Source organism: Papio anubis, chromosome 17 (assembly GCF_008728515.1).
Source record: "Papio anubis isolate 15944 chromosome 17, Panubis1.0, whole genome shotgun sequence".
Classification (NCBI taxonomy): Eukaryota; Metazoa; Chordata; class Mammalia; order Primates; family Cercopithecidae; genus Papio; species Papio anubis.
The window spans coordinates 2,202,428-2,223,547 of NC_044992.1; the positions used below are offsets into that span (position 1 = coordinate 2,202,428).

At 42.4% G+C, this 21,120-nt stretch overlaps 1 protein-coding gene across 5 annotated transcripts in view; it reads right to left on the minus strand.

The window, feature by feature from the left end:
- Positions 1–21,120, minus strand: part of METTL16 (methyltransferase like 16) — an 84,027-nt gene that overhangs the window by 49,896 nt on the left and 13,011 nt on the right. For 2 of the 5 annotated variants that reach the window (XM_031657272.1, XM_031657269.1), the window contains exons 3-4: positions 9,188–9,387; positions 4,408–4,548 (exon numbers count right to left, since the gene is read on the minus strand). In XM_031657272.1, the coding sequence (XP_031513132.1) occupies positions 4,408–4,548; positions 9,188–9,387 (341 nt within the window). Of the gene's footprint in view, positions 1–4,407; positions 4,549–9,187; positions 9,388–11,445; positions 11,665–15,101; positions 15,188–21,120 lie in introns of all 5 variants that reach the window. The other 3 variants (XM_031657270.1, XM_031657273.1, XM_031657271.1) reach the window with 3 other exon arrangements.

The following is a 21,120-nucleotide window of genomic DNA, read 5'->3' on the forward strand; positions in this document are numbered from 1 at the left end:
TGGTTTATATACAGAATGGTCACAAAAATATTTATTTTTATTTATTTATTTTTTTTGTTGAGACGGAGTCTTGCTCTGTCGCCCAGGCTGGAGTACTGTGGCTGGATCTCAGCTCACTGCAAGCTCCGCCTCCTGGGTTTACGCCATTCTTCTCCTGCCTTAGCCTCCCAAGTAGCTGGGACTACAGGCGCCCGCCACCTCGCCCGGCTAGTTTTTTGTATTTTTTTAGTAGAGACAGGTTTCACTGTGTTCGCCAGGATGGTCTCGATCTCCTGACCTCGTGATCGGCCCGTCTCGGCCTCCCAAAGTGCTGGGATTACAGGCTTGAGCCACCGCGCCCGGCTACAAAAATAAAAAGTAACAAATCACAAGGGGATTTGACTATTTCTAGCACAGTTCTATGTACTGAAATTATTATTTGTTTTTGAGACACAGTCTCACTCTGTAGACCAGAATAGGGTGCAGTGGTGTGATCGCCACTCACTGCAACCTCTGCCTCCCAGGTTCAAGCGATTCTCCTGCCTCAGCCTCCCGAGTAGCTGGGATTACAGGTGCGCACCACCACGCCCAGCTAATTTTTGTATTTTTAGTAGAGATGGAATTTCACCATGTTGATCAGGCTGCTCTCAAACTCCTGACCTCAGGCAATCTGCTTCAGCCTCCCAAAGTGCTGGGATTACAGGTGTGAGCCACCATGCCCTGCCTATGTACTGAAATTAAAAAGATGGTATAGTTTAATCAACAGTAGGGTTTCCTTCCTTTTAAAATCTTGATGACTAAGTTACTTCACATATAGTCAATTCTCATTATCTGCGCTAGTTATGTTGTACAAAGTAGCCACAAATAGTCAATGAGTGAATACTGAACCACTGGTTCCCAGGTGAAATACAGGGTTAGGTTCCTACAAGTCTCTCATCACATTTTCATCAACTGATAGATACACAATCTTGTTTTATGGTGTTTAAAGACACTTTATCGAATATACATTGCAGATTCACTAACACTGAACTCATGGCCAACACCACTATGACTCGTGTCTGAAGGAAGCTTATCTAACACGTGTATTTTCTCTGTAAGGCACATCACAGCCTTTTTGCACTGAGGAACACAAGACAGCCTTTCAACACTATGTTTAGGGACTAGTTTAAACAGCAAAATCACCAAGAGAAAGCACAAAAATGCAAAATAAAAATAAAAAAACACCCAAAACGTGGTATTAAATAGACCAAGAAAAGGACGCTTGGTCCACAGAATGGAAGCTGGAGTAAGAAGGCAGAGCATCGCCTTGCTGAGCCTCAGCTGGGAACACGCACACTGGGCAACTCCAATTATATGCCACTATGCACGTGTCTGTGAATGACCACAAAAGTACCATGAATGTCAATTTTAAGTTAAAAATAAATTTTTGGTTGGGGGTAGTGGCTCACGCCTGTAACTCCAGCACTTTGGGAGGCTGAGGCCAGAAAATCACTCGAGCCCAGGAGTTCAAGACCAGCCTGGGCAACATGACAAGACCCCATCTCTACAAAAAAACACAAAAATTAGCCAGGCGTGGTGACACACACCGGCAGTCTCAGCTACTTACAAGGCTGAGGCTGGATGACTACCTGAACATAGGAGGTTGAAGCTACAGTGAGTCACCACACTCCAGCCTGGGTGACAGTGAGACCCTGTCTCTACAATTAAATAAGTAAATACATTCATACATATAAACATACATACATACACTTTAGCTATTGATAAACTAATTTTAAAGTTTATTTGGAGAGGCAAAAGGCTCAGGATAGCCAACACAGTATTGAAAGAGAAGAGGCAAGTTGAAAGACTGACACTACCCAATTCTAAGACTTACTACAAAGCTACTATAATCAAAACAGTATGTTTTTAGTGAATGAATAGATCAATAGAACAGAACAGATATAGTCTTTTCAAGAACTAATACTGGAACATCACTTGGACATCCACATGCATAAAATGAATCTAGACACAGACCTTATATCCTTCACAAAATTTAACTCAAAACAGATCGCAAACCTAAATGCAAAATGCAAGACTATAAAACTCCTAGAAGGTAACAGAGTCTTGCTCTGTTTCCCAGGCTGGGGTGCAGTGTCGTGATCTAGGCTCACTGCAACCTCCACCTCCCAGACTCAAGTGATTCTTGGTCCTCAGCCTCCTGAGTCACTGGGATTACATGCATGCACCACAACGCCGGCTAATTTTTGTATTTTTAGTAGAGATGGGGTTTCGTCATGTAGGCCAGGCTGGTCTCAAACTCCTGACCTCAAAGATCTACCCACCTCAGCCCCCAGCGTGCTGAGATTACAGCACTTTTGGATATAATACCAATGGTACTGTATATAATTCCTTAAAAGAAGATCAATAAGCTGGACTTGGCTGGGGGCAGTGGCTCATGTCTATCATTCCAACACTCTGGGAGGTACAGACAAGAGAATCACTTGAGGACAGGAGTTTGAGACCAGCCTGGGTAACATGGTGAAACCCCATCTCTACTAAAAATACAAAAATTAGCTGGGCATGGTGGGGGGTGCCTGTAATCTCAGCTACCTGGGAGGCTGAGGCAGGAGAATCACTTGAACCTGGGAGGCAGAGGTTGCAGTGAGCCGAGATCGCGCCATTGTACTCCCACCTGGGGAACAAGAGCAAAACTAAGTCTCAAAAAAAAAAAAAAAAAAAAAAGCCGGGCGCGGTGGCTCACGCCTGTAATCCCAGCACTTTGGGAGGCCGAGGCGGGCGGATCACGAGGTCAGGAGATCGAGACCATCCTGGCTAACACGGTGAAACTCTGTCTCTACTCAAAATACAAAAAACTAGCCGGGCGTGGTGGCGGGCGCCTGTAGTCCCAGCTACTCAGGAGGCTGAGGCAGGAGAATGGCGTGAACCCGGGAGGCGGAGCTTGCAGTGAGCCAAGATCGCGCCACTGCACTCCAGCCTGGGCGACAGCGCAAGACTCCGTCTCAAAAAAAAAAAAAAAAAAAAAAGGTGGGGGGCAAAAGGCCTGAACAGACATCTCACCAAAAAAGATATACAGATGGTAAATGAGCACATGAAAAGATGCTCTACATCAATATCAGGAAAATGCACATTAAAATAAGGAAGTACCACTACACACCTATTAGAATGGCCAAAATCCAGAACACTGACAACACCCAGTGCTGGCAAGGATGTGAGCAACAGGAACTTTCGTCCATTGCTGGCGGGAGTGCAAAACGGTGCTCTGGAAGGGAGTTTGGTGGTTTCTCACAAAATTAAACATACCATTACCATACCATCCAGCAAGCACACTGCTTGGCATTTACCTAAAGGAGTCAAAAACTTACATGCACAGAAAAAGCCGCACACAGATGTTTCTCACAACTTTATCTGTAATTGTCAAAATTTGGAAACAATCAAGATGTCCTTCAAGAGGTGAATGGAGAAACTCTGGTACACCCAGATAATCGAATATCAAAATGAAATGTGCTAAAAATAAATAAGCTTTCTGCAATTAGAGAGGCAGCAGAAAAAAAATAAATTAAAAGAATTTTTTAAAAAGCTATCAAACTGTAAAAAGACATTAGGAAAGTTAAAGAAACGTCACTCAGCGGAAGAAGCCACTCCGAAGAGTCTATCTACTGTGTGATTCCAATTATATGACGTTCTGGAAAATGTACAACTATGGAGACAGTAAACAGGTCAGGAGTTTCCTGGGGCTGGGGGCAGTGAGAGAAGGACAGGTGAGGCACAGAAGACGGCAGGGCAGTGAAACGATTCTGTGTATACCGTACTGGGAGACACACGTCCGCTTCATTCGTCCAAAACTACGGAATGTACACCACCAAGAGGAATCCGTGACGTAAAGTACGAACGGTGGGTGACAATGATGTGCCAGCATAGGTTCATCACCTGTGACAAATATCCCACTCTGCTGGGGGATGCTGATAATGGAGAAGGCTATGCATGTGTGGGGGCAGGGATGTACAGGGAATCTCTGAACCTTCCACTTCATTTTGCTATGAACCTAAAAATGCCCTAAAAAATAAACTCAACAAACAAACAAAAAACCACCACTTAAAGTATCTGGAAATGTTTCTAAGGGGTTATAACGAATAAAAAAAATTTATTCAAGAAAATCTACTAAAATAAATGAATGGATAAATAAATACATTTCAGCAAGCAGGCAAATTCACTAATAAAGAATCCACAAACAATAAGGATCAACTGTAGTTACTCTTTTCTTTCTGAGTTAATTCTGGTATCAAGACAGACAGCAAACCCAATTACAAAGTGCCGGATTTTTAAAAATTGCCGTAGTCTGCATATTGAAGAAAAAGGTAATGAAATGTGTTAAACTAAAAAGGCAGGTGAAGACACAGAGTGTGGAGGTATTCATTCTGTGGCGCTAACCTTTTATGAGATCAGATAAGTTATTCTGTTCCACATTTTTCTTTGCATAGTTGAAACACATATCATCCACTTCTGTTGCAAGGAAATACCAGCCATTCAAGGTTGCTCCGAGTAAGGGGTAGATGCAGGACGCCCCCGTACCTAGTAAAACGAAAATTCAAAACACATTCCACACACCAGAGGGAAAGGTTAGAATCATCATGAAAACACCACTCTTCTCAGAATTCTGTTTTCAGACAGGGTCTCACTCCATCACCCAGGCTACAGTGCAGTGGTGTGATCACAGTTCACTGCAGCCTCGACTTCCTGGGCTCAGGCGATTCTCCCCACTCAGCCTCCCGACTTCCCGGGACTACAGGTGCATGCCACCATGCCTGGCTAATTTTTGTATTTTCTGTAATTTTTGTATTTTTTGGTAGAGAAATCACAAGCTGGCACCTGATTTCACATATATTATGGCTACTGGGTTCCCTAGTCATTTGTGTATATTAGTCTTACCTCCTAATTAGACTCAAACTTCCTCAAGTATCGAAACCTTGCTGGTCTCCTCTTTCGTGTGTTGTATAAAAAATGAAGAATACACAAGCAGAAGTTGAGGAATATGTGACTAATTCACCTAAAATGCTCAAAACTCAGCTGATTTACTTTGTAAAGAGTCTTCATTTTAAATCTCACACAAAACTCAATTTTCTTAAAAGAAAACAATGCTATTTGTTAAAATGCCTTTGTAATATCTTAAAACGGATCAATGTACATTCCATTCTCTAAAAGCAAGAAAAAATATGTAGGGTATAAAATCTTTATTAAACTGCTGAATTACCCAAATGTCTGTAAGTTGTCAGCTGAAAGAAATAAGAAGTGGAAAAAACAAACAAACAAAAAAACTAAAGAGATTAGAGATAACTCATCTATCTCTTAGATGTAGAGACATGGGAAAATACTTGGTTTGAAGCCAAGACATCAGAGTCACTGGCTCGCCTCACCACAGTGTCAAGGGAGGTATTCAAAAGGCAAACACTCCAGGCAAAAAAAAACACTCTTTGACCACTAGGGTTTGGTACTAAATTATGTAGAACCCCGAGCCCTGGACTGGACTATATACTAACCATGAATATTGTTTTTAAAGGCCGGGCGTGGTGGCTCACACCTGTAGTCTGAGGCTGTGAGACAGGAGGCTGAGGCAGGCGGACCACCTGAGGTCAGGAGTTCCAGGCCTGCCTGCAACATGGTGAAACCCCGTCTCTACTAAAACTACAGAAATTAGCTGGGCATGATGGTGGGCACCTGCAATTCCAGCTACTCAGGAGGCTGAGGCAGGAGAATCACTCGAACCTGGGAGGTGCAGGTTGCAGTAAGCCGAGACCTTGCCACTGCACTTCAGCCTGGGTGACAGAGCAAATCTCAATCTCTCTCTCTCTCTTTTACAATATTGACTATCTTGGCCAACTAGATCCTAAAGAGTATATTCAAGAGAAGAGTGTTTCTCCCAGAGGCCTAAAGCAGTCAGCCTCCACCAGCCACTGTAGGTCTGCTCTCATCTGACCATATCCCAGTTCCGGTCTAGCCTTGTAAGGATTTGCCAGGGAGAAGCAGGGGCTAGATACTCCTAACCCAGAGGAAATCCAGGCTTGTCATACTGCTTCCTCATTACGCATCCAGAACAGGCTACTAAAAGCTGACGGCCCCAACATTTAAGCTCTTTGATGGTCACGGTGAATGCTGTGTTGCCTACCATGTTTGCCCGAGAGTATCCGGGCCCCAGTGCTACTGGACAAGCACCTCCTTGGATACCTGGGGGTGGTGAGGAAAGGGTGGTAAAGGGTATTCAAGGTCTTCTCAGAAACCACACTGCTTTAGCTCCTGCTAGCCGTTCTAGTAAGCCAGACACACACATAATCAGAACATTTCAGTTGTACTTTCTACTCTGTAGGAAAAAAATCCAGACCAGATCCTTGACTTTTACACAACTGCCTCTCTCTTCAAACTTCAATTTCATTTAAAAGATTAAAAAAGTACACTTACCTCCAGGGTAATAAATATACATAAAAGATTTGTCAGCGCCAAAAAAAGTTTCTTAATTCTCAAGACCCAAAGACTTGCACTCTAATAGAATGCAACAGATTCTTTACTAGTCCTTTATAGGACAGAACAAAATCCCCTCAGAAAGCGAAATGACATTTTTAAATGGGTAATAATCTTTGTAATGATAAATAAAAATGGAAAGTACGTAATCGTAGAACTAGAGCAAACTGATGGAGTCTGGGGGAAGAATTTATATAAAGCCCTAATTAGAATGGACGTGATTGCAGTTAGGTAGTGCCCCTTGTGAAGAATTAAAATCCATTAACCTCCTCTATCCCCAAATGCTATTTTAGAGGGTTTGGGGCATAATTAAAATCAAATTAGTACCAACTAGGCTGTCAAGCTTTTTAAGCAAAACTAGGTGAGAAGCAGAAGAGATGAGAAATGCAGAAATACAAAAAGGTAAGAGATGATGACTTGGCTAGGACGGCAGTGGAGATGGAGACAAGTAGATGATTTCGGAAGTATTTAAGAGAGAAAGTCAACAGGAAACAGTCATAGACATTTTTTTACTGAGTGGTAAGTACCAAGGATCACAGGGTGGACTATGGTAGACTCACTGAAACAAGAAACAAAGAGAACCAGGATTAGGGAAACAGTGTGAGTTTGGTCTTGGACACAGCAAGTCTGAGATGTTTTTCAGAAATCCAAGTTTCTCTTATATATGAGATTGGAGGTCAAGGAAAGTAATCTGAGTTGCAGGAACATATAAACATGTGATTTATTTGTATGGAGGTGGGAAATCATCATAGAAGTGAATGCAATTGCCAGGGTAGGGTGCTGAGTGAGAAAGGAGCTAAAGGCTGAGCCTTATGCAAGGAATACCAATATCTAGTGGTCAGATACAGGCAGGTACGCCTGAAAAGTGGAGAACAGTGCACAGAAACGAAAGAGGAAACCAACAGTCTGGCGTCATGAAAGCAAATGAAGGAGAGCGAACAAAAGAGAAAGGAGGGATCAATAAATGCCGCTGAAAAGATCATGTAGGATGAGGACTGGAAATGTATGCAAACATCAAAGTTAAACACTTGCTACTGGCCGGGCGCGGTGGCTCAAGCCTGTAATCCCAGCACTTTGGGAGGCCGAGACGGGCGGATCACGAGGTCAGGAGATCAAGACCATCCTGGCTAACACGGTGAAACCCCGTCTCTACTAAAAATACAAGAAAATTAGCCGGGCGAGGTGGCGGGCGCCTGTAGTCCCAGCTACTCGGGAGGCTGAGGCAGGAGAATGGCGTGAACCCGGCGGGGCGGAGCTTGCAGTGAGCCACTGCACTCCAGCCTGGGGCACAGAGCGAGACTCTGTCTCAAAAAAAAAAAAAACAAAAAAAAAAAAACACTTACTACTATCTAGCAGTGAGGAATGCTAATAATTCCACTGAGTTCAAAACAGAGGCCAGGCGCGGTGGTCAGGCGTGGTGGCTCACGCCTGTAATCCCAGCACTTTGAGAGGATGAGGTGGGCAGATCACCTGAGGTCAGGAGTTTGAGAACAACCTGATCAACATGGTGAAATCCCATCTCTACTAAAAGTACAAAAGTTAGCCAGGTGTGGTGGAGGACACCTGTAATCTCAGCTACTTGGGAGGCTGAGGCAGGAGCATTGCTTAAACCTGGGAGGCGGAGGTTGCACTGAGTTGAGACCACGCCATTGCACGCCAGCCTGGGCAACAAGAGCAAAACTCCACCTCAAAAAAAAAAAAAATCACAACATGAAGACACCAGAGTAAAAATAAAGCCCAACAGACACAGACATCAATGAGGTAATCTGAAAAGCTAAGTAGGGCCAGGTGTCGTGGCTCATGCCTGTAATCCCAGCACTTTGGGAAGCTGAGGCAGGTGGATTGCTTGAGCCCAGGAGTCAAGACTAACCTTGGGCAACACGACAAGGCCCTATTTCAAAATAAAAAAATTTTTTAAATTTTTTAATTAAAAAAAAAAATGAAAAGCTATGTAAGTAAGAGCCTCACTTTCATTTTGTACTTCCCTTAACCTCTTGCTTCCTGTTTGGACTGACAATCCCTTCTCAAGAGAAATCAGTGGGAGAAAAGTCCAGGTGTAGGAAATAAGAACAGTAATAGGTATAGTAAATAAGAATGGTAACAGGTGTAGTAAATAAGAATGGTACCAGTTGTAGTAAATAAGAATGGTAACAGGTGTAGTAAATAAGAACGGTAATAGGTGTAGTAAATAAGAATGGTAACAGGTGTAGTAAATAAGAATGGTAACAGGTGTAGTAAATAAGAACGGTAATAGGTGTAGTAAATAAGAATGGTAACAGGTGTAGTAAATAAGAACAGTAATAGGTGTAGTAAGTAAGAATGGTAACAGGTGTAGTAAATAAGACGGTAATACAGGTTGAGGATCTCTAATCCAAAATGCTTGGGATGAGAAGTGTTTTGGATTTCATTTTTTTTTTTTCAGATTTTGAAATATTTGCATTATATTTACAGGCTGAACATCCCTAACCCCCACATCTGGAAAGCTCCAATGCACATTGCCTTTGAGCAGCATATCAGTGCTCAAAGGTTGCAGATTTGGAAGCATTTTGGATTTTCGGATTAAGGATGCTCAACCTGTATCTGTAGCCAGCTTCTTTCGTACAACAACAAATACCCAGTAGAAAAGTTTACAAAGAATTTGATCTTGCAAAACTTACGAAACCTATGTTTAGCCAAAAAAGAATTTAAAACTATATACCTATGTCAATTCCTCTTCGGAGAGTACTTTTGTCAGAATCCTGGTGACCGATCAGATCTTCTACCCAGTGAATATAGTTGAGTCTCAAGGGAACTGTGGGAATTAGTCTCTCCAATGGAATATCAATAGAAAGTCCAAAATCTTCCCTTAGGAGAGTACAAGTCAGAGCTCTGACTGCTTCGGGGTCTTTAAAATTAAGGCTGAGGAATAGAGAAAAAGAAGTAAAACTGATTAATAAGATTCACTATGTTGTACAAGCTCTGTGACAAACAGGCAAAACCAAATGCCCATCTGAATTTCCTGGAGAGATCACACATAAATAGTTATACAGAGCATTCATCCCAGCGGCATATATACACGAGGGTTTAACAGTCACGGCACATGAAAAGCAGTACAATCCTCCACCAAAAACACTGCATATCCATATACAGAGCACAGAGATTAAATGACTCGGGCAAATTCCTGTCTCACTGTCTCCTTACTGTGTGACTTTGGACAAGTCATTTACCTCTAGGAAACTCTTTCCTCTGCTGTAAAATGAGGATAGTAGTACCAATATCACAATGCTACTGTGAGATAACCTAGAAGTACTTAGCATAATGTCTGGTGCATAGTAACTATTTTACAAATGCTAGCTATTTTTACTGTTACCATTAACATCATCTAACATTAGCATTCCTTGAAAATCCTACTTAAAAGTGGAAAGAAAGTAGTATAAAAATGTTTAATAATGAAGACAGGATAAGATACTTAGATATGACAACTATTACAGACATCAAATTTAAAATGTAATTTTTTAAAGCTTTATGAAGTATAATTCACGCACTATAAAATTCACCTGTAAGTGTACAATTGAATAGTTTCTAGTATATTAACAGAGTTGTGCAACCATCACCAAAACCCACTTTTAGAGCACCCCTATCACCCCAAAAAGGAGAACTCATGACCATTTGCATGTCTTTCTTCATTTCCAACTTTAGCCTGAGGCAACCATTGATGTACTTTCTGTCTTTACAGACTTACCTTTTCTAGATATTTCAAGGAACTGAAATCATAATGAGGTCTTCTGGTCACTTAACATAAGTTTGTGAGGTTCATCCACTTTATAACTTGTCAGTATTTCACTTCTTTTTATGGGTGAATAATATTCCACAATAAGAATAACTACGCTTTGTTTATCCATATTCCCCAGTTCCTGGACAGCTGGCTTGTTTCTACTTGTTGACCATCACGAACAATGCTGCTGTTTACATACAAGTCTTCCGGTGGACATACGTTTTCACCGCTCTTGGGTAGACAGTCAGGAATGGATCATAAGATATATTTGTGTTTAACTTTTTTTTTTTTTTTTTGAGATGGAGTCTCGTTCTGTCGCCCAAACTGGAGTGCAGTGGCGCGATCTTGGCTCACTGCAAGTTCTGCCTCCCGGGTTCACGCCATTCTCCTGCCTCAGGCTCCCAAGGAGCGGGGACTACAGGCGCCGCCACCACGCCCGGCTAATTTTTTCATATTTTTAGTGGAGACGGAGTTTCACTGTGTTAGCCAGGACGGTCTCTATCTCCTGACCTCGTGATCTACCCGCCTCGGCCTCCCAAAGTGCTGGGATTACAGGCGTCAGCCACCGCACCTGGCCTCTATTTAACTTTTTAAGAAACTTGTACGAATGTAACTATGTTGATGTCAAAATACTGCTAAACTGAAAATATTAAAAAAGAAAACCAACAGACCTTTTTTATAAACAGAGCAGGGTCTTTTTTGGTTTCGCGGGTTTTTTTTTTTTGAGATAGGTCCTCACCGTCTCCCAGACTGGAATGCAGTGTGATCACGGCTCACTGCGGCCCCAACCTCCCAGGCTCAAGTGACCCTCCTGCCTCAGCCCCTCAAGTAGCTGGGACTGCAGGTGCATACCGCCACACTCAGCTTTTTTTTTTTTGTAGAGAAGAGGGCCCAGCTCATTATGTTGCCTAGGCTGGTCTTGAACTCCTAGACCCATGTAATCTTCCCGCCTCGGCCTAAGTGTCGGGATTAGAGGCGTGAACCACTGCACCTGGCCAACAGAGCATTCTGAAGAAAGCAGAAAGTCCGTAGATGGGGCTAGGAAAGGGAGGAGGAGTTTTGAAACTACTTAGAATTCTGGCCTTAAGGTGTCTGGTCAGGCAACACCACATCCTTAAACAGCTTCTGGTCTGGACCATCTCGTTTTCTGCTCCCCTGCCTGGTCATCGAATGACCAATCATTGGAAAAATTCAATGCCCACCTGGATACTTGAGTGCCAAGACAGAAGGAAGCGTGCTGTTTCCACCCAGCAACCATGGAAACTTCAGGCAGGTTCCATCAACCCAATCTCTCTCCACTACCCACAGCAAAAATGTTCCAGAACGGAAGTTAGGAGCCCTGGACTCCGCTTTTGGCTCCGCAATCAATTAGCCACGGACTTAAGTCAGTCAGTTCAGTTCTTAGGTCTCAGTTTCTCCACCTGTAAAAGTGAAGGACTGGCTGGGTGTGGTGGCTCACGCCTGCAATCCTACCAATTTGGGCGGCCAAGGCAGGTGCATCACCTGAGGTCAGGAGTTCGAGACCAGCCTGGCTAACATGGTGAAACCCCACCTGCACAAAAAATACAAAAATTAGTCGGTCGTGGTGGCGGACGCCTATAATCCCAGCTACTCAGGAGGCTAAAGCAGGAGAATCGCTTGAGCCCGGGAGGCAGAGGTTGCAGTGAGCTGAGATCATGCCATTGCACTCCAGCCTGGGTGACAGAGTGAGACTCCATCTCGGAGGAAAAAAAAAAAAAGTAAGGGATTGGACTCAACAGGCTAAGGGTCCTTCTTGTTGGCATTTTATGACTATGAGGAATACTATGACCTAGTACAATGGGAGTCATTAATTATTTGTCAAGTAAATTATAGACATGGAACGGTTGAAACAGTTACTGAAAACAGAATAAACAAACAGTAAACATTTCCACTACCTTCCAGTCTGATGTGAAGAAAATTTCTTTATTCTTTTGTTATGTGATGTCAAGAATACAGCAACACAATTGAACACATATTAAAGAATAGACAGCCAGTGGTTGTTAGGTAATATGACCTACTCTTTCTGTTTAGAAAAAACACACCTTGGGCCAGGTACAGTGGCTCACCCCTGTAATCCCAGCACTTTGGGAGGCCAAGGCAGGCGGATCACAAAGTCAGGAGATCCAGACCATCCTGGCTAACACGGTAAAATTCCATCTCTACTAAAAATACAAAAAATTAGCTGGGTGAGGTGGCAGGCGCCTGTAGTTCCACGTACTCAGCTGAGGCAGGAGAATGGTGTGAACCCGGGAGGCGGAGCTTGCAGTGAGCCCAGATCGCGCCACTGCACTCCAGCCTGGGAGAAAGAGCAAGGCTCCGTCTCAAAAAAAAAAAAAAAAGAAAGAAAGAAAAGAAAGAAAAAACACATCTTGGCCGGGCGCAGTGGTTCACACCTGTAATCCTAACACTTTGGGAAGCTGCAGCAGGGAGATCACCTGAGGTCGGGAGTTCGAGACCAGCCTGACCACCATGGAGAACCCCGTCTCTACTAAAAACACAAAATTAGCCGGGCGTGGTGGCACATGTCTGTAATCCCAGCTACTAGAGAGGCTGAGACAAGAGAATCGCTTGAACCCAGGAGGCAGAGGCTGCGGTGAGCTGAGATTGCGCCACTTCACTCCAGCCTGGGTAACAGAGAGACACTCTGTCTCAAAAAGAAAAGAAAAGAAAAGAAAAAACATACCTTTCATAGGAAAAGACTTTGCAAAAAGATGGATGATGGGCAGAATCAGATTTCATGAATATAGATTTGTTATCTACACAAAAATTGCATTCCATACCTGAATATAATGATTTCTTGTGACCTCTAAGAAAGCTTCCAGGTACTAACTTATAGGGAGGGAAATGGAAGGGATGAAGAATGGAACTTTAGTATTATCGACAGCAGACAGAAATAGGATGACTATAGTGGACTCTGAAGAGACACAGCCAAAGCCTAGAAGCAACGACGCTCCCATCGCTATGAGCATACCTAGAGTTCCAGACGTTGGTTTCTAAATAGCACTCCCCAAAGGAATCAGAGTTCCTTGGATAAATGATTATTCCAGAACTGGATAGGGAAGTACAAGATGAACCCGAAACATTGTATTGTATTAGAAAACAGGACATGCTGAAAGGAAGGTAGGAACAAATCAAAAGTACACTAGACCCAGCTTGATGGCGCTATCTTTGGCCAAACCTGTGTCAACGTGAATGAAGAAGGCTAACAAGGGATTTATGGCCCATAGAATAAAACCTATGAGTCCATCCTTAAACGTAGAAGCAGTGAAAGAGTTAGATAATTTACATGTGGCAATCACCATGCTAATAATTGTTTCACTTAAGAATTATCAATGGAACTAAAAATAATGAGTAAAAGTTTGTTGAAAAACAGGATATTGGGCTGGGCACAGCAGCTCACACCTGTAATCCCAACACTTTGGGAGGCCAAGGCGGACAGATCACTTGAGGTCAGGAGTTCAAGACCAGCCAGGCCAATATGGTGAAATGCCATCTCTATTAAAAAATACAAAAATTAGCTGAGCATAGTGGCACACGCACCTTTAGTCCCAACTTCTCAGGAGGCTGAGCTGGGAGAATTGCTTGAACCTGGAAGGCAGAGGTTGCAGTGAGCCTAGATTAAGCCATTGCACTCCCGTATGGACAACAGAGTGAGACCATGTCTCGGAAAAAAAAAAAACAACACTGACAAGAAAAAAAAAAAAAGAAAACAGGATATTTACATAGTCACAAAATACTTCCCCAGAAATTATTAATTACCTTGATAATGATATCAATTACCAGATTATGGAAGGATAAAATAATAACAGTACAATAAAGAAATCTGACAGATACCCCCTTAACGAAGCGACCAAAGTTAATACCCCTAATTACGAAACAAACTGATACTATATGCTTCAGTAATACAGAGAAGAAAAGAAAGGGATAAAGCAAGCAAGACTCGAATAACCAGGCAAAATTAAACAAAATTCAGGAATGAGATAGTGGACATGGTTGTACAAGTATCAATATACTAAAAACCACTGAGTTATGAGAGTGAATTTTATAGTATGTGAACTATATCTCAATAAACAAATGAAATGTAAAGGAGTAAGAAGTTTTAAAAAGCAAAGAAAAAGTAGGCCGGGCGCGGTGGCTCAAGCCTGTAATCCCAGCACTTTGGGAGGCCGAGATGGGCGGATCACGAGGTCAGGAGATAGAGACTATCCTGGCTAACACGGTGAAACTCCGTCTCTACTAAAAAATACAAAAAACCAGCCAGGCGAGGTGGCGGCGCCTGTAGTCCCAGATATTTCGGAGGCTGAGGCAGGAGAATGGCGTGAACCCGGGAGGCGGAGCTTGCAGTGAACTGAGATCGTGCCACTCACTCCAGCCTGGGCGACAGAGCGAGACTCCGCCTCAAAAAAAAAAAAAAAGAAAAAAAGAAAAAGTAGTAAACATAAGAGAGGTCAATAATGAAGACCCCCTTACATATAACTGGGCATTCTGAATAACAGAACCAAAGGATTAGAATACAGAAATATTCAAAGATATGATTCAGGATAACTTTCTAGAAATAGAAGGCTCACTATATTCCTAGGAAAAGATACAAAATTAGCAATACCAACACCTAGAAAAATTGCCAGACTTTAAGGCTTACAAGAAAAAAAAAATCCTTTAGATATCTAGGCAAACAAGTTAAACAATTGATTTTGGGGTTAGGGACGCAGTAGGGTAAATGAGGCTACCTTTGTATTTCCACACAGCACCATTCAATAGTAGAAGACAAAAGAACACTGACTACAAAGCTCTTAGAGGAAAAGAAGCGTGACACAATTTTATACTCAGCCAAACTTACTTTGATTATAATGACAACAGATAAACATTTTGACTGTACAGGAACTCAAGGAGTAGAGTTTTCACGAGCTCTTTGTGAAGAAATTCCTAATGGAAAAAGTTTAATCAATAGAGATAAATTAAGGAACTACAGTAAGTCTTCACTTAACATTGACAATAGGTTCTTTGACTTTAAGCGAAGCCATATATAACAAAATCAATTTTTTTTCTCATCACTTATAAGGAAATGACGTTATTAGAGGACCTGCTACACATCATTTCATTCATGTCGCAGTTTCCAAGAACCTACTGGCAACACTAAGTGAGGACTTACTGTATAGCAAAACAACAGCACTGAGCATTTAAGCCTTTTTAACCAGAGAGCTAAGATAAAAACACCTGTGAACTGTGGCTACATAATAAAATGTCAGTGTTTACAAACCACAACAACATACACATAATCAAAATTCAGGACAGGAAACAGGAAAGGGAGAGGGAGTTCCTCAGCTTTTATACACAGGGTCAAAAGACTTCATTTAAAGGTGATAAACTAAGTAGCAGAGATAGAAGCACACATTTAAGAAGATAAACTGGCTGGGCCCAATGGCTCACACCTGTAATGCCAGCACTTTGGGAGGCTGAGGTGGGCGGACTGCTTGAGCTCAGGAGCTTGAGACCAGCCTGGGCAACATGGCGAAAGCCCGTCTCTACAAAAAGTACAAAAATTAGCTGGATGTGGGAGTATGGTGGTTGTGTGAGCCTGTGGCCCCAGCTACTCAGGAGGCAGGAGGATCACTTGAGCCCAGAAGGTCAAGGCTGCAGTGAGCCAAGATCCCATCACTGCACTCCAGTCTGGGTGAGAGTGGGCCCCTGCCTCAAAAAAAAAAAAAAAAAGAATATTAACACTAGAAGAATGAAGATAAATAATATAATCAAATAAAATCAGGGGCAGTAAAGGAAAGGTAGGTGAAAATCAGATTATATAGTGTAAAAAAAAAGTAACAAGAACAAAGCATGATATGAATGTGAAATGAATGTAAATAGTAAACTCATAATACTCTCAGATTAGATCACAAAAGTCAAAATCTACTCACTATAATAAACTGTTTTAAACAAAAACTACAGTTAAAACAAAATGAGCCAAAGGTTGAAGATAAAAGCTTAACCAAAAGTATCCCAGATAACTACAAATAAAAAGGAAAACAGGAGTTATTTTACAACAGACAACCTTAATTTTTGGATCAAAAGGATTAAATGAGCAACTATGCAGAATGGGTTAAAAATATAAAATGCTGATGGAGGCCAAGAGAATAATAACTTTAAAAAGTGACTGACTTTCCATTTCTGTGGGTATTGGTTTTAAAGAACAGCTTCTATAGGACCGTGGAAGCAGATGTTTATTGCATAAATATATGCTAGCAATTGAAAGTCTCATTAAAATACATTAAGTCTATTTAAAGGGGTATTAAGTTTATTCTTAGATATCAGAATTGGATACGTATTAATTTTGTCATTTGTGGGGGCTAATAAAAGAGGGTTAATCCAGGGACAACAGCCACCAACACATTTCTGCTTTACTCAACAGCACAGCAATGGCCTCAACCAATTTTCACATTAAAAAAAAAAAGATTTGCACTATCTTTGTATTTCTTACTCAATTAAAAGCAGTATAAACTCAGGATCAACAAGATAAATGATGAGCAATAAAAAGGTATAAAATCTATAAAAACTTCAGTTTTACTTCTAACAAGAATATTTTATTCCTGTGAAATCAGTCAAGTGTGTGAGAAGGATGGGCCAATTCCATTTTCTTCAATGACACAGGAATGAAAGTCAAGTTTTACATGTGAGGAAGAAGTTCACATCTAAGTACCACGCTAGGGCATTCAAACACATTCGTGTCTTTAACTCTAGAATGGCAGCCCAACCTTGTAACTAAATTTCACTGCTAAACACACAAAAGAAAAAATAATCTGTGTCTGTGTTCAAAGGCTTAAAATCTTAAATGCAAAATTTCATGGTAAAAGGCATTTGAGGAGAAAAATGTTTTCAGAAAATCTCTATTAAAGAAACTTAATAACTTAGATACTTTATAAAATAAATTTGATAAAGAGTATTATCTAAGGGCAGTAAATAGTAACAAAAGTATTGCTATTTTGCACTGGCATTTCAAAGTAACTGTGAAAATCAAGGGTTTCAAAATATTTATAAGGAATAGCTATTGGTACTACTCAAAATGCCAGTCCCTGATAAGATAAGGAGCTTGTGCCAGAATGTAAACAACACATTAAAAAGTCAACGAAACCAAAGAAATGTGAGGTAACCTAAACATACGGCACAAGGTCCTTATCTCTGTGGACAGTAACAAATAGTTTGTGGTTAAGCAGCCAGTTCAATAACCACTTTTAGTAGCACTATGCCAGATGCCACAAATGGCCATTTCAAAGGTTATGACCACCACTCTGTTCTTTTTTTGGTTTTTTTTGAGACGAAGTTTCGTTCTTGTCACCCAGCCTGGAGTACAATGGTGCAATCTCGGCTCACTGCAACCTCCGCCTCCCGAGTTCAGGCGATTCTTCTGCCTCAGCCTCCCGAGTAGCTGGGACTACAGTCATGTAATACCATGCCTGGCTAATTTTGTATTTTTAGTAGAGACGGGGTTTCGCCATGTTGGCCAGGCTGGTCTCGAACTCCTGACCTCAGGTGTACTGCCCGCCTCAGCCTCCCAAAGTGCTAGGATTACAGGCGTGAGCCACCATGCCCGGTGACCACCACTCTGTTCTAAGTAGTTAATGTCGTGTGGATTTGCCCGCCCAGTTTTGCCAGCTCTCTAACACTTTCAAACAAAACCAGTGATCCATGTTTTCATATGAAATGGATCTGATTCTCAACATTAATATGGGCAATAAATAATAACTGCAAGCCTTATACAACTCACAGGCTAATGGGCTGTCCCCTCTATTACAGGGGTCCCCAAGCCCTGGGCCATGGACTGATACTGATCCGTGGCCTGTTAGGAACTGGGCCGCACAGCAGGAGGTGAGTGGCAAGCAAAGCTTCATCTGAATTTACAGCCACTCCCCATTGCTCGCATTACTGCCTGAGCTCCGCCTCCTGTCAGATGAGTGGCAGCATTAGATTCTCACAGGAGCATGAACCCTCCTGAACTGCACATGCGAGGGATCGAGGTTGAGCACTCCTTGAGAATCTAATGCCTGATGATCTGTCACTGTCTCCCATCACCCCCACATGGGACCGCCCAGCTGAGGGGAAGCAAGCTGCGGGAAAACAAGCTGATTCTACACGATGGTGAGTTGTATAATTATTTCATGTAATGAAATAATACAATGTAATAATAACAGAAATAAATGCACAATAAATACAAAGTGCTTGAATCATCCCAAACCCACCCCTCCCCCACCACAGGTCCACGGAAAAATGGTCATCCATGAAACTGGTCCCTGGTGCCAAAAAGGCTGGAGACCACTGCTGTACTCTATTGTAAATAGTAGAACTGTAAAGAAAGTTGGGGTACTTGACTACTCTACTTTTAAAAGTGAAATATAAAAATGTTTCCTTTGAGCACACTTTGAGGTATACAGAATAGGTCAGAATTTTTAAGAAACTGTGACAGCTGGCGTATATTCCTTTATTCATTCAACAAACAGTTATTAAGTGTCAACTATGTGCCAGGTATTATGCAAAATGCTAGGGATATTGCAGTAAAGCAAACACAGACAATCCCTCCCTTTCTGAAGCGGACGGTCTGGCAGAGGATGGGTCTTATCCAGAAATCACTTAAATACCTGTAAATCTATAACTGCGACAAATGCTATAAAACACAGGTAAAAGATACTACTGACCCTCCCTAATTTGCAGATCTGCCTTAGGAAGGTCAGAGAAGGCTTCCCTGCAGAGACAACTGATCTAAGAACTGACAATGGAAGAAAAATTCACAAAGGAAGGAATGAAGGGAAGGGAACGTGGCATTCTAGGGTCCTAGGTAAAGCAAACAGCAAGTACGAAGACCCCAGGGCAGAACTTCTGGAGTATTCCAGGTACTAAGAGACAGTCACTGTGTCTAAAATGCAGAGAGCAAAGTAAGCACATACAATTCAAGGTGAAGCTGGGGAGGAAGGCAGGTTCCAGATTATGTAGCGCATTATAATTAAGAGTGACCATATAATTTTATCATATCCCGTCTGAAACTTTTCTGAAAGTAAAAACTATCAATAATCACACCAGGATACAATTATATTCTTTTTTTTTTTTTTTGAGACAGAGTCTCATTCTGTCGCCCAGGCTGGAGTGCAATGGCGCGATCTCAGCTCACTGCAACTTCTACCTCCCAGGTTCAAGCAATTCTCCTGCCTCAGCATCCCGAGTAGCTGGGACTATAGGCACGTGCCACCATGCCCAGCTAATTTTTTGTATTTTTAGTAGAGACGGGGTTTCACCGTGTCAGGCAGGATGGTCTCGATCTCCTGACCTCGTGATCTGCCCGCCTCGACCTCCAAAAGTGATGCAGCCGTGAGCCACTACACCCAGTTGATAAAATTATATTCTATGTTAAGGATTTAAGTCTGGTATAGAACAAAGCTGGAACAAAGTGGAAGCAAAGGCTCTAATTAGGAAGCTACTGCTATACCTGAATTAAGAGGCTAAAGGTTGGGTGTGGTGGCTCACGCCTGTAATTCCAGCACTTTGGGTGGCCGAGGTGGGTGGATAGCTTGAGTCCAGGAGTTTGAAAGCAACCTGGGTAACATGGTGAAACCCTGCTTCTACAAAATATACAAAAATTACTCAGTGTGGTGGTGTGGTGGCATGCACCTGTGGTCCCAGCTACTCTAGGCGGGGGACTGGGGGGTGGGGCGCAGTGCTGAGGTGGGAGGGTCACTTGAGCCTGGGAGGTAGAGGCTGCAGTGAGCTGAAATTGTACCACTGCACTCCAGCCTGGGCAACAGAGTGAGATCCTGTCTCAGAAAAAAAAAAAAAAAAAAAGGCTAGATCTAGATAAAGGTAGCAATGGCAGAGACAGGGAAAACTGAAAGGAATCAGAGATATTTTGGAGGGAACATTTGTGAGATTTAGCAATGGAATCACATGTGAGCTAAGGGATGCTGTGTTTCGCACGAGTCTCCCAAGGTTCTGGCTTGTTCAACAGGATAGGCAGTGCCTAACTGAAGTTAGTAACTCTGGCACAGAACTGTTTTTGAGGAGAAATACAAATCTGAGCTGTATTTGAGACATTTAAGTGGAGATGGAGCCCAGAGAAGAGGTGTGTAGAAATAAACGTGTGAGTGATTTGCAAACAAACAAGTGAAGCCCTGGCACGGATAACAGCGATGAGGGAGAAAATGTAAAGTGCGAAGGAAAGAGAGCTGGAGAGCAAGCTTTGAAAACTCCTTTAATAGCTGTATGCACAGTCATCACAGAGGAAGTTCCACCAGGAGACAAAGGAATCCCAGAGTGGAAGAAGGAAAACCAGAGTTTTCAGTTGGTGCCAAGGAGGCCACGGCAAGAGCGGATCCATGAAGGAACTAACCAGCAGAGTGAGTTGCTGCTCAGAAGGCAATGGAGGGCTGAAAATCAGAGTCAGTGACATGAGAGCCGGCACAAGAATACTAAAGAGCTGCTGCTTTGGTAATTGGCAGGTTATAAACCACCCCGGAATCAGCTAAAGATTAATGAGGCCAGGGAGTGGAAGCTCACGCTTGTAATCCCAGCAGTGTGGGGCTGAGGCAGGAGGACCCAGTGGAGTTCAAGACCAGCCTGGGCAACAAAGAGTGACCCTGTCTCTACTAAAAAAAAAAAAAATTTAAATTAGCCAGGTGTGGTGGTGGACATCTGTAATCCTAGCTACTCAGGAGGCTGAGGCAGGGGGATCACTTGAGCACAGGAGGTCAAGGCTACAGTGAGGCGTGATTGCATCCTCCAGCACCTGGGCAACGGTGGGGCTGTCTCAAAAAAGAAAAAAATCCTGTCACGTGCTAGGAACATGGCAGAGTCTTTGAGGATATCATGCTAAGTGAAATAAGTGA